At 39.7% G+C, this 14,991-nt stretch overlaps 1 protein-coding gene across 8 annotated transcripts in view; it reads right to left on the bottom strand.

Moving 5' to 3' along the window:
- Positions 1–14,578, bottom strand: part of LOC118408278 (protein CIP2A homolog) — a 30,396-nt gene extending 15,818 nt beyond the window's left edge. The window contains exons 1-9 of one of the 8 annotated variants that reach the window (XM_035808959.1): positions 14,437–14,578; positions 11,950–12,091; positions 10,614–10,773; positions 9,872–9,984; positions 9,147–9,241; positions 8,690–8,786; positions 8,105–8,227; positions 6,274–6,419; positions 5,349–5,421 (exon numbers count right to left, since the gene is read on the bottom strand). In XM_035808959.1, the coding sequence (XP_035664852.1) occupies positions 5,349–5,421; positions 6,274–6,419; positions 8,105–8,227; positions 8,690–8,786; positions 9,147–9,241; positions 9,872–9,984; positions 10,614–10,773; positions 11,950–12,051 (909 nt within the window). In that variant the 5' untranslated portion in view covers positions 12,052–12,091; positions 14,437–14,578. The other 7 variants (XM_035808955.1, XM_035808956.1, XM_035808957.1 and 4 more) reach the window with 7 other exon arrangements.
- Between the last annotated feature and the right edge of the window lie 413 nt (positions 14,579–14,991).

Raw genomic sequence — 14,991 nt, 5'->3', positions numbered from 1 at the left:
AGCTGAAAAAGATGCGAGACCAGATCAAGCTGGAGATGGAAACCATTGACCAGCAGCTGGATCCATATGTACACGAAGAAGACAACCCATGTGTCAAAGAGAAGGAGGCAACACGAGCTCAGGCTGTCAGGCAGTTGTTTGAAAGAATTGCAACCGAAAGAAAGCAGTTTGTCAGTCAGCTAGTGGAAGAGTGTATTTGGTTAATGGGGCCCCCTCCCTGTAAGTATGCCCTGATAGGTTTGGGTTCACAGGCCACAGAGCTGGTAACTCCATACTCAGACCTGGAGTTTGCCATCTTGGTAGAGGATGAAAGTGAAGAATGTCTTGTGTATTTCCACAACCTCACCCACTATCTACACCTCAAGGTGGTCAACCTGTGAGAAACCATTCTCCCAGCACTGGGAATAACTTGCCTGAATGACTTTTATTCAAAAGATCCCCTTGATGACTGGTACTATGACTCTGTTACACCACGTGGGTTTGCATTTGATGGCTCCATGCCAAAGGCAAGCAAGACTCCACTGGGCCGTCAGCCAACTACGAAAGAACAGTCTTCGAATGAACTCATTCGCAGCCCAAGCAACATGGTCCACATACTGAAAACTGATGCCACTGTGTACATTAAGGAAGGATACCATCTTGCCAGTATACTAAGGAACCCCTGTTTACTGGTAGGAGACTTGGATCTGGTTAATGAGTATCAAGCTATTGTGCACGATGTACTAACCAATGATGTCTGTAAATTGGCTCTGATGGAGGCACAAGACACATTGAGGGAAAATATGGGAAAGTATGATGAACAGGAGTTCACCGCCAAGCTCATTGACGTGAAAAAAGAAATCTATCGGTTGCCGTCGCTTGCTGTGGACTGCTGCGCTCTTTGCTCACAGGTCATACCGACCAGTGTTTGGAACACGATAGATGAAATGGAATCCAAACACATCATCAGTGCTGACAATGCACATCACCTGAGGGTGCTGGTCAGCATCTCAGCAGAACTCCGACTGAGAACATACATCGCAAACGGTGGGCAGAATGAGAACCTGTCAGCCTTGGCATCACTTGAGGCACCACAAGAGAGAGATGACACATTGAGCAGGCTGCAAACAGTCTTCTATGTTTCGAAAAGTGCACAGCTGTTCAGGTACTACTACACTGCAGTTCCCTTGAAAAAAGCAATGGCAAATTTAAAGGAACTGCTCAACACTTCTAACAACCTTTTGCAACACTTATTCACAGATTTACTATTTGATGATTCACCAAAGGTAAAAGGTGTCATGTATATGCAGCTGCAAAACCCCCAGACAGCAATCACCCATTTTCAAAAGGCATTGGAGAAGGATTGTAACACAGCACATCCTGCCAAAAGAGAGCACAGCGTTATACTTGCACACCTTGGAATCGCTTATGGAGAACTAGGTGAGTACGAGAAAGCAGCCAGCCTCCATGAAGAGGGACTACAAATGAGCAAAACAGCACATGGTCTAACTACAGCCCACCTTGATACTGTTACAGCGCTCACCAACCTGGGGATAGCATTAGGTCAACTTGGCAAACACAAGGAAGCACTAAGCTATCATGAACAGGCACTGCAGCTGTTGAAGAAAGTGTACGGTCCCACACTACCAAATATTGATATAGTTGTCTTCTGTTTAGAAGACATTGCAGGTACATGGCATAGCCTTGGTGATTACAAGAAAGCAATCAACTATTATGAGCAGGTTCTGCAGATGGTCAGGTATAGCAACGATGATCATGGTGTAACAGATCCTATAATTGCCAGACTACTCACCAAATTAGGGTCAAGTTGTGATTACATGGGTGACCAACAAAAGGCAATCAGTTACCATGAAGAGGCACTGCAGATGTGGAGAGACATCTATGGTAAAAATACAGTACATCCTGACATTGCCACATCACTCAACAACCTTGGGGGAGCCTGTAGTCATCTTGGTGATTACAAGAAGGCAATTTCTTACTATGAACAGGCACTACAGATAATTAAAATGATCTATGGTCAGGTAAAAGATCATCCTCTCATTGCCTCTACGCTCAACAATCTGGGAATAGCCTTGCAGAATCTGGGTGATTACAGGAAAGCAATCAGTTACAAAGAACAGGTACTGCAGATGAGAAAAGTTATATATGGCCAGACTAAAGCACATCCTCATGTTGCAGAGTCACTCAGCAGTCTTGGAACAGTGTGGTACGATATTGGTGACTACGAAAAGTCAGTTAGGTATCACGAACAGGCACTGGAAATGGAAATAGCCATCTATGGTGAGGGTACAGCACATCCTCGTATTGCAGAGACGCTCTGTAACCTGGAATGTACTTGGAGTCGACTTGGGGATTACAGTAAAGCAATCAGTTACGGCAAACAGGCTTTGGATATGAGAAGAGCAGTCTATGGGCAAAATACAGCACATCCTAACATTGCCTCTTCCCTCAACAACCTGGGGCTGTTGCACCATGATGGGGATGATCATAGGAAGGCACTGATGTTCTGTGAAGAGTCATTGCAGATGAAGAGGAAAATCTATGGCGAAACTAATGAAAATGTTGATATTGCACAATCATTGATGAATATAGGGTCTATCTGGTTAGCCTTAGGAGACCACAAAAAAGCAATCAGTCACTTTGAAGAGGCATTGCAGATGTGTAGGACTGTTTTTGGTCCCAGCACAGATCATCCTCTCATTGCCACATGCTTAAATAACATTGGGGGAGTCTGGGATGAACTTCATAATCACAGTAAAGCCATTTTGTATTGTGAGGAGGCACTGCACACATTCAGAACTATCCATGGCCAGAGTACACCACACAATGATATCGCCAGCACTCTGACTAACCTGTGGTTGCTGGTCTGGTATGACCAAGGGAATCTTAGCAAAGCCATGAGCTACCTACAAGAAGCACTGCAAATGTTCAGAACCATTTATGGTCAGAGTACACCACATCTTGGCACTGCCAATACACTCAACAACCTAGGGGTAGTCTGGAATGATCAAGATGATCACAAAAAGGCTATTGGTTACCATGAAGAGGCACTGAAAATGTACAGGACCATCTATGGTCAATCTAGTGGCCATTCTCTAATTATTCACTCACTAAGAAGACTGGGGGCAGCCTGGAGCAACCAAGGTGACTACAGGAAAGCGGTCACTTGCTATGAAGAGGCACTGCAGATGTACAGGGGTAATGGTCAGAGAACACAAAAATGCCATCTTGACATTGCCTATACACTCAACAACATGGGATTAGTTTGGTGCAACCTGGAAGATTACAACAAAGCAATCGGCTACCATGACGAGGCACTGCAGATGTACAGGCATATCTATGGTCAGAGCACTGCACATGTTGACATTGCCACATCATTTAAACTCATGGGGTCAGCTTGGCACTATCATGGTGATCACAAAAAAGCAATCAGCTATCTTGACAAGGCACTCCAGATGTACAGGAGTATATATGGTCCAAGCACAGAACATTCAAACATTGCTGACTCTCTCGAAAGGCTGGGGTTAGCTTGGAAGGGTCAGGGTCCAGCACATCCTGACATCGCATCAGCACTCAACCGTCTGGGATTGGCCTGGGACAATGCAGGAGAATACAAGAAAGCAATCAGTTATCAAGAAGAGGCACTGTTGATGTTCAACAGCATTTATGGCGAGAGTACAGCACATCCTAACATTGCCAAAACACTTCATGACCTGGGGTCAGGGTGGCAAAACCAAGGTGATCATGGAAAAGCAATCAGCTATTATGAACAGGCACTGCGAATGTACAAGAGTGTCTATGGGAAGACAGCACATCCTCATATTGCCAGCTTACTCCACAAGCTGGGGTCAATCTGGCATAACCAAAATGACAATAAGAAAGCAATCAGCTGCTATGAACAGGCATTACAGTTGTTCAGGAGCATCCATGGCCAGAGCTCAGCACATTCTGACATTGCAAAAACACTCAACAACCTGGGAACAGTCTGGCACTCCTTTGGAGATTACAGGAAAGCAATCACTTACCAAGAGGAGGCACTGCAGATGTACAGGAGCATCTATGATCAAGCTACAATACATCCGGAAACAGCAATAATACTCAATGCCCTGGGGACAACATGGAATAAACTGGGGGATCAAGAGAAATCCTTAACATGCTATGAGGAGTCACTAAAAATATACAGAACCATCTATGGACAAAGTACACCACATCCTACAATTGCCACCATGCTTAACACATTGGGAACAGTTTGTCGACAGATGCATGAATATGAAAAAGCGATGAAGTACAGTGAAGATGCACTGCAGATGTGGAGGGATATCTTTGGAGACGGTGCAGTGCATGATCAAATTGCAAGATCGCTCAATGATATTGGCACTGTCTGGTTTTTCCTCAATGATTACACAAAAGCAATTGACTACTGTGAAGAGGCGATAAACATGAGAAATACCATCATTGGACAGGACACCGCAGATCCTCAAATTGCAGATACACTGGCTATCTTAGGAGCTGCATGTTTATTCAATGGTGGTATTGCCAAGGCCTACGACATCTACAGACAAGCACTAGTCATGATGAGGCAGATTTATCAGGATGAAAGTCATCCAAAGATACAAAATGTGATAGGCAACATGGAAATCATGAATTGCATGCAGAATATAAGCAAAGAATGAGATATTATGAGTCATATGACATATAGTATGCATTGTGTTAACTTTATATATTTCTAATGTAGAACAAGTGTGAGACTATAGTGTTAAATTGGCAAGCTGTCTGTGTATTCATCAATATTCTGATGTATTGTATCTGAGAATGTCACGAAACTGATGATATTGTGTTTTTAAAACATGATCCTGTTTATTCCTGTATCTCAACTTAAAATTCATTCTGAATCAAAGTTGAACTGCGATTTCTAACCCAAACTTTTTTGTTTGGAGGGAGGCCTTATAACTCGACAAGCACACTGATATTTATGCTAAACCACGATGTTGTGCTTGCCGGGCATGAGATATGCCGCCATGGAAACACTGAACAAAAGTGATGGTCCTCCGTGCTTCATTTCCAACATGCCTTAATTTTCAATCAAGTGTATGCATTCAAGAGAAATGTATGCTAATAAACAATGACTCACAATTCCTGCCTGCATGCGAGTGCTTTCATTATCTGTGGTTGGAGCTCAGGACTGACACAAATAACACACATCTATTTTACCAATTCTATCCAATCTGTGTCTAGGAAAATGATACTATCTATTTTAGATTTATTGTAGCTCTGGTTGAAGATTTTTTCCCTGCATTTTCCTGTCTATGGTAAGCGAGTGATAGTTATTGCTTAGTTGTTAATGTTACCTTGGTAGCAGACTCTGTATCCATGGTGATGAGATGTAGAACCTGCATCAGGCATGCCTCAAAATGTTCATAGCTAGAAGAGATGAGATAAAAAAGTTACTCAGCCCATTGCAATTTTATCTCCAAGCAGATTTTTGCTTGAAAGATTTTCTGAATGTTGTCTGTGACAGGTACTGACTCCAACACTCCAACAACTCTGTCAGAGAAGCCTTGCTGTTATCAGTCTGCTTTGCCTGTATTGCATGATTCCGTGTTAGTTCACACTAACTGCATGTTGAAAAACACATAACCGCATTCCTCTCCAGCAAAGAATTTGTCAATATTGTAACTTGAACAAGATAGAAGAAGTGTCATATTATTGTTGACTGTTCACTATACAACAATGAGAGAAATATTTTCTTCAAATGTGTACAAGTTTTCATGCTTACAATATTTAAATAACACTGAACAATTTACATTCCTCATGCAATTAGACAAACCATGTATTCTAACATACCAACCAATTGTGCAACAAACAGACAAATGCTGCAAATGTGGACACAACCTCTTTGCATACATGTAATAATAATGAAATACACTTTGTGCTAGAGTGTTCTCTGTACAATGATATGCGTAATAGCCTTGTTAATGTTAAAAGTGTAAAAGAGAAATATACACACCTAACAAAGATAGACTTGTTTAAATATCTGATGACATCAACTAACTATGACGTATTGGAAGAACTGTGTAAGTTTGTTTACTCTTGTTTTAAGAGGAGGGGTGAAGCTTGTAGAAAATAGTTATAATTAGGATATGTCATTGTTTATCTGTTGTCATTAACTTTATATCAAACTTAATGCATTTAGCCGCTTTGTGGCATGAATATGCAATAAACATCATTGTCATTGTCATTGTCAATAATGTCACAGCATTTTAGTCTACTCACATGACGACAGACTGTTGTATTTTGGGGCTCTTGAGCAGCCCGATGAAGAGGTCGCAGGTGAACCCGCGGACGTGCGAGCTGTCTCCGTTCACGATGATGTTGAAGATCAGCTGGAACGTCTGGTAAATGTTCTTGGCATTGAACACCTGAAAGAGAAGCAAGACTGAAATGAGATCCATGTCTACATATAGAATACAACATTATGTATTTAGTATAACCCAAAGTACCAGCCAAACTGCAGAAAGCATTGCCCCACTGTCAAAGTCATGGGACTGAGGATGATGTGGAATACACCGTGCTGTATTTTTTTCACAAGAGAAAACACTCTTTTAAATTCAATGCAAAATGCGATATAAGTAGGGAAATTTTGATGTCCTTGACAAAAAAATTGTAACATCAATTCCAATGCCCAATCCAATTTTTGACACCTGCACCATGCTCAATGAAGTGTTGTTAGAATTACTGTATGTAACCCCATGTGATAGCTGTATAACTCACATACGAGGTCCACAACGTCTGTATCAAATGGCCAAAGTATGATATAAATACAGTTATGGCTATTGCAGGTATAACAAAAGGTGCCAATGCCGATGAAAATGTTCTGAAACTATTCTCCCTTTCTGAAAGTTTGCAAGTAAGAACCAAGTAATCCATTTCTACACACATATCTGTATCCACTTTAACATTCACACAGAAATACACAGAGCAATTATAGACATTTGAACCACCCATTTTAATGTAAAAGAATGTAAAGAGCATATTTAAGAGCAACTAGCATTAAAGTGAAATAATGGTGCTCTATAGTGCTATTCGATATACAGTCAAACCTGTCTATAGCGGCCACTCAAGGGACTGGTCAAAATTGGCCACTATAGACAGGTGGTCCCTATAGAGAATATGCTAATTAATTGACCACAAGCAATAAGTTACACATGGTTTTAGTACCCACTGATCTTTATTCACATAATACAGTACTGTACATGTACTGCAATGATTTTTACACTATATGTATTAAGAAAATAAATGCTATAAAAAGTTTTAAATGTTCTACAGTTTATATTGTCTGAAGAGACCGGTATCGTCATCATATTTCTTTGATCTTTCGTCTTGTATCCTTTGATACTTCGCCGTCCGTGTGTTCCCTCCCGCGTTCACACGTCAGGTTCGCCCATTATGCTAATGTGGTACTCACAAGAAAAGTCTCGTCATTTTAGACTTATCTCTTAATAAATGTAAGAAAAATCCACCATAGCCTGAAGTTCATATTATTTTGTCTTTGTAACAATTCATTCAGAAAGTTTTTGTGATGAAAATTAACCTAAGCTGTAGTGTATTAGAACGTATCTTTAACGCAATTTACCTCCGTAATATTGGTATCGTCTATTGACCTTATATGACCTCGTTTGTCGGCGGGAATGGGTAGCGCCAGTTTACGAAGTTTTGTTTTGAAAATAAATCAAAGAGGTTTTAAATCCGGCGTAGGGTGACCATACGGCAGCTGTATATAGCCGATCGCGTGCCGAAACATAGATCAGCGGTCCGCGTGGCCGTTATCGGCAGTGTTTTTGTACCTGCGGGACCGGAAATCGTGTGGCCGTGGCCGCGTTGGACAGGTGGCCGCTAAGCCTATTTCTTAATCATTACGAATCCAAGGGACCGACAAAAAGTGGCCACTATGGGCAGGTGGCCGTTATGCAAAGGTGGCCGCTAATACAGGTTTGACTGTACTTATATCTATCTAAACCAAAAATAGCTTCATGCACTTTTAATCCTAACTGCTAGGAGGCAATGCTGCACTACATGATTGATCTTTGAACTTTTCAATTGTTACCTTCTCTCCAATTTCTTCATTAAGACACAGATTACTGAGTATGGAGAAGGAGTACACCACGATACTCTGGTTACTGTGGGACACGTACGCTATCAGGGTACGGTAGATTGACTTCACATTTTCCTGCAAGTAAACATAAACAACAACATGTCAATCTGTGTCTGGATAGAACAGAAATATGAAGACTGATGTACTTCTTCTTATATCAAGAGTAGTAATTTCTTCATCAATATAATAATTACCAGGGTGATGCAGAACATTGTGTGGAATTTTCATTATTCTTTAGGATTCCTTCCCACAAAAATAAAACATATTTCGATGTAAAATGCAACATAATTTGGAATCCTAAACAAAAAATTGTTCCCCAATCAATTCCAATTCCAAACATGCGAGACTGGAAATTTTTGACAGTGGCACACGCAAAGTGTATTCAAACCGTTTGATGAAAGCACTACAATTTAAAAGCCCTGGCTCTAACGTAAAATATGGAGCAGCATTCTGATCCAGGTACATTTGTAGGTATAAAAAGTCTTGTTCACTGTTACAGCCACTGTGTTGAAGGTTTCATGCTGTTGTTTTCCTTACCAGTGCCTTGACATGTGCCTGTATGGAGAGGTTGTTTTTACACAGGTTAGCGAGGAGACCCAGGCACAGGGCAGTCAGGTCCGACTCGTGGGCTAGTCTGGAGGAGTAGGATAAAAGACATGGTTTTAAACACATCAGCATACAAATAAAGCTAGAGCCTAACTAATGGTTTCACTGTCAAATGATGACATGAGATCAAATATCATTAGGTATAGACTTTAAACAGTTTTTATCATGATATATATATATAGGGCTATATTTTCATTCCATACCTTGGCTCCACCGAGACGGGGGCAGATACAGACTACCCAGCAGCGCCCTTTTACCCGTTGTTGATGTCATACTTCTATTCAGGTCATGTGACATTGGCTACAGGTAATTTCAACCCAAGATCAAAGAACTGATCAAAAGCTTGTTGATGAGAGTTTTACTTGAAATATACATAACAAGCCCTTACACATGTGAGATGAGAAATCTGATGAGCTCCTCCATGTAACTGTTGGGATAGCTGACTTTGGACTTGTAGGTCAGCTTTTGGAGCAACTGTAGGGTCTGAGAAACAAAGTACAAAATCATTAAGGCCTAGGAAAAAAAATGTTGTGTTTCCTGTTTCCCTACCTACCCTAAAAAAACCTGCCGACCCTAGACTTTTTTTTGGGTGGGCAGTGGAGTCACATAGCTTCCAGTTAGAATTTTTATTTGGCCTGCTTCCTATTGAAGTAAAACACTGCTTGTCCCATCTAATGAAGGATAAATGTATCTATCATGCACAAAATTAAAGTTTGACATTGAAAGACAAGTGTCATCATACATTTCAGTTTACTTTGTTCAACTGTATTGTAAATATGTATCACTAGAATTTTGGCCAGCCTAAAAAAAAATACAAGAAAAAAAAAAGATAATCCCTACCTACCGACCCTAATTTTTTCAGGACTGAAACAGGAAACACAACATTTTTTTTCCTAGGCCTAATTTTGTCCTGTATACATAGGCACCATTCCAAAATTCACAAAGAAAGAACATTGCCATAATAGTGTTGAACCTATACAATGTTCTGAAGTGATTGTTCAATATTGATCCTGAAGAAGGCGACAGTGTTCGTTAGAAATTTGATGGTGTATGCGTTTGTGTTGGAACAAACTTTAGCATAATGATTGTACTATATTAGTGTTTGAAGTTTACCTGTAGCACCAGTGGCTCCCCTGGAGACTGTGTGTGGTACTGCAGGAAGATGGCGAGTGAGGAGGTGAAGTTGAAGGTTGTGTGCATGGCATCCCTGATGTCTGGATAGGAGGCTGTACAGTAAAATACCACAACATTAACAGGTGACAAACTTTAGAGGAAGGCTATTGAAAGATGATAATTCTCACTGCAATTCACCTGGCACCAGTGCATGCCACCCCAGACTACCATTTTCTTCAACCTACAGCATTGCATGACTGATCAAATGGAACGTAATGAACAGGCTTCTGTTATTCATGTTTCCTTTTTAACCTTAAGGAGTGTGATGGTTAATACTGACCCAGATTGTTGAGTAGCACAATAGTCTTGTGAGACAGTGCAGCAGGAGTGTGATGGTTAATACTGACCCAGATTGTTGAGTAGCACAATAGTCTTGTGAGACAGTGCAGCAGGAGTGTGATGGTTAATACTGACCCAGATTGTTGAGTAGCACAATAGTCTTGTGAGACAGTGCAGCAGGAGTGTGATGGTTAATACTGACCCAGATTGTTGAGTAGCACAATAGTCTTGTGAGACAGTGCAGCAGGAGTGTGATGGTTAATACTGACCCAGATTGTTGAGTAGTACAATAGTCTTGTGTGAGAGGGCAGCAGGAGTGTGATGGTTAATACTGACCCAGATTGTTGAGTAGTACAATAGTCTTGTGTGAGAGGGCAGCAGGAGTGTGATGGTTAATACTGACCCAGATTGTTGAGTAATACAATAGTCTTGTGCGACAGTGCAGCAGGAGTGTGATGGTCCTCGATGACATCACACAGACAGCTCAGACACTCCATGGGGAGGATCTGCTGGGGGTTGAAGAACTTCACAGAGCGACCCTTCATCGTTAGGCTGATCATCAGCTGGGGGAAAAGGTAACAACAATCATCATCCAGCTGTTTAATACATACAACATGTACATTGTACAATCTAGGTATTTACTTCATTGGTGTCATCATGAATCGATTAGGGATAGGTCCGGACCTGAACCTGGACCTAAATTACGGTTGAGAACTTGTAAACTGGCATACTCAAAACTCCAAATGGTGTCTAAAAATCCTATCTTTGTGTAAGCAACACTAATTTTGCCTCTGAAGAACTGTAGAAACTTGGTTAAGATGTCTATCAACTGTCCTCTACCTCGCTCTTGTAACTGTTACTAGTATTTTGGCTGGTAAGTCCCAAAACTTCAGTTGACAGCACTGTATTTTAGACTGATTAGAAAACAAATACATTATACCGACAAAGGTTACCTGTTTTGACACTTACCGGTGCAAGAAATACGAGAGTGAAGTGGAGAAGAGTTTATAGTCAATTGCTTCCTGCTGCAAAATTTCTACAACTTCAAAAGTGACCGTCAGGGAAATGTTGTTTATAATTATATGGAGACAGTGCATGGGAGTGGATAATCCACCAAATAGATTTCTCTGTAGTGAAATGGTCCATTAGGCCACACCAATTTAATTTCTTGGTTCACAGATTTTTTCATAAAAAATATGGAGCGAGAGGGCGAAATAAAAATTGTAAAATGGTTGGGTAAAGGTAAGGGCTAATCCAAAACATAAAGAATAAAAAGTTTTCAGCTTCAGTACAAAAGACTATTACTGTACAGTAACAGCACCTGTTCGTTGAAAATTACAAAAGTAGTGTCAGTTTTTATGTTTGCTACACCAGAAAGCTGGCAAATGGTTTCATTTATGGTGAAAATTTGCGGAGTGGTAATTTTTATTTTTATTTTTTTTCCAAAAAATAGGAGCGAGCGAATCCGTGAACCAAGAAATTAAATTGGTGTGGCCTTAGTTTCAGTATCGCCCTTTCACAAGTTTTCACAAACATTCAGGACAAACACAAGACGTCTGGCTTTTACGCCCCATCCAGAGGACTGAGTTGTTTGTTCCAGTAGTCACAATAGTGTGCAAGTTGGCAAAGTCCCCAAGCCTGGGATTTGAACTCTAAACCTCAAGATCCAAAGAGCTTACAAAAGCATGACCACCCTGTCAATGCAAAAATCGAATTAACAAAAAAGTACAAAACTATACCTCTATCTGCCTCTGTAGCTGTAGTATGTTGGCATCACTCCTGTTGTTTCTGAACTGACTGCCCGCCATGACAAGGCCCTTCATACAAGACGTCGGGTCCATGTTGTTTCTGATGTAGTCCTTCCAATCAGAAAATTATAATCTGTATACAAAATCCATGAATCGTTTTTGCATCAATATTTTCAACAGTTGAAAGATACCTTTGCTCAGGTCATAGGTTCCAGTTTGAGCAAAACACGTTCGCATGAAAGAATTTCTAAACAAAGCAAAACGGCTGTTTCACAATTGAGTGTACCCATTTATTTTTCCACATGTTACCAGTTGATAAGAAAGTCTACATAAGATATTACTGTTTTTGACTGTTATTTTCCAAAAGCTGGTGTAACAAGGAACACAACAAAAAAAGAAATAGAGAAATCCATCAATATTTGGCGAAACTATTGTAAAAAATGTTGCCTAAAATTGTCACATTTTTAGTGTTACCAGGGGTCATTCAGTTTTTTCACATTCTGAACATTGCAACTGACTTTAAAAACATGACTGCTACCTTAAAATTCTTTGTTTTGTACATGCAGCTGTCATATGTTAACTTGAGATTTATTACAATTTTTTGAAGATATTCCAACTTTTTTTTGCCAGCAGGGTTATTTTGCATTTTCACCCACATGTTACCAATTTTAATGTAATATTTACTTATAGATTACACATGTAGCATTGTTCTAATGAACTGTAATAAGTGTTAATTCGACATGTAAAGTTTTGATATGATTTATGTAACTGAACAAAAGTGGAATGAGATCATTCCTACTTTCCTCTGACTCACAGCGAGGGATCAAAGTATCGGCTGTCATTTTCCAAAAAATTCTGTCCCGTCCGTACCCCCCCTCAATTTCTATACTAGGCTAATATTACAAGCTTTTAATTGTGATGGTTTACAAGTCTCTTTGACTAGATACCAAACCACTATATAAACCATATCTGTGATAAAGACCTTGGCTGTTACAGCACTGTATAACTTCAAATGTCCCGTCCGTACCCCTGTCCCGTCCGTACCCCCCACCTGTCCCGTCCGTACCCCCACTTCTAGTTTTAAGCAAAATACTGGGGAAAATGACATCCCAATTGCTAAAATAAGACATGATAAATACTAAATAGATACAAACAATTAATCTCCTCACTAAAAATAGTACTTTTTAATGAATTTGCCAGCATTTTCTTTGTCAGGTTTTTCATTAATGCCCATAAACTGCCTGGGATTGGTATGAGATGAAATCTGATATTCCCCCAAAGTTACCGTCTCATTTTGCCCAGTATGTGCTCTCCTCTAGCCCAGCTCACTCTCCCAGATCATCATCATGATGGTGATGACCCATTCTCCTCATCTCCCAGTGCAGGTAGTGTACATGAAAAAGAACAGGCACTACCTGGGACACCAAGGAGAAAGGCAAAGGTTCTGGAGAGACTGTCAAGTCTCCTACTCAAAATAAAATGAGAAGAAAGTGGTACTAGTACTTGCTGTGACAAAAGAGAGCAGAAGAAATCTGCAAATAGGTTAAGAAATTACATATTCCCTGACAGAACAGATACATCCCTTCAAGTTCACCGATTGAGCATGGCCATCAAAGAAAATAAGCTCTAATGGCATTTTTAGATCACTCTAGATCAGATCAGATCTAATAATAATGTCTATCTCATTTTTCTCTTAGTTTAAACAATATTGCAGTAATTGTAGATGCTTTATTTAACCTGTATTTAGTGAACAAATGTGTTCCAAAAGGTTTGGACAAGTCCCTGCCGTATCAGTCTGTTGTCTGGTTGTGTCCCGTCCGTACCCCCATGTATTATCATATTCATGAAATCATCAAGTCCCTTGATGTGTTGCCCAAGTTTGAATGCTAGAATCTTATGTAGGGGTATATAAAGGATGGAATTCTAACAAAGTTTAGCTATCAAAGTGCTTGAACTTAAAAAAATTGTATTTGATCTGTCCCTCGACATGAAATGACAGCAAGGTGTTATTATCGCCTTACAATAAATGACCAGAAAATAACACAACAAGGTGCTACTGCAAATACTATTTAGTTTTCTGGTCTTGTGGATACTAGTGATGGAAATAACATGGAATAGACATAGATCCTCTTCTCGTAGATTCAGCCGGACTGTATGTACCTTTACATACAGTCTTACAGTTGTCCCGTCCGTACCCCCTCAGTACCCCATTAAAGAAAGACCTATACACACATGTATTATAGTAACCGGGAGGTGTTGTGCAGAGATCTTTCAGAATATTAAGCCACAAGCATGTACCTTTGAACTGCCAATATCAGTTTTGATATATATCAAAGTTGATTTTTCAACCTAAGTGACCCCTGTTTGGTACACTCAATTGTGAAACAGCCGAAAATACTCAAAGATATCGGTACCAAATATAGAAATTATTATATCTATGTTATCTTTATTATATAATGATACGTTTATGCTACTTACAGTTCTTGAGAAGTCGATCCGTTGTCTGTAAAATCGTTTCTGAAAGCACAAAAAGGCGCTGCAATTTTCACCACTTATCCTTCATTTTCTTCCCGCTGCAGTTTGAATCACTTGGAAGCAACCATAGTAAAAGTAGGGGTGTAAAAGATACATATCTTTCTCAAAATTTAATATAAAACTACAATATATATTATTGAATATACATTGATATGTTGGAAGAATATATTAGGTATTTGTTTACATATAGCAGTAAAGTCATCAAAGCATTTTACAGTAATTATTTACCAAAGTAATGAAATATTCCGTATTTAACCTATGACCTAAGTAAGAAAAAGACTTTTCACCAAAGAAATATTCACATTTTTAGATTAGAAATAAAACGTATTAGTTAATTTCTCTTTTGTTGTGAAAATATTGAATGGAACATCAAAATGATAATCTTTTTACAAACTTTACTACATTTTTAGAAAGAATGTCCCATCGTTCTTTACTGTACGACCACCATCTTTATTTTAGCATATTCCAAATGATAGGGGTGGTAATTCTGATGAGTTA

The sequence above is a fragment of the Branchiostoma floridae genome, unplaced genomic scaffold, assembly GCF_000003815.2.
Source record: "Branchiostoma floridae strain S238N-H82 unplaced genomic scaffold, Bfl_VNyyK Sc7u5tJ_1564, whole genome shotgun sequence".
NCBI classification, from domain to species: Eukaryota; Metazoa; Chordata; class Leptocardii; order Amphioxiformes; family Branchiostomatidae; genus Branchiostoma; species Branchiostoma floridae.
Note: the sequence above shows the minus strand (reverse complement) of the source record. Positions and strands in the feature narration are given on the sequence as shown.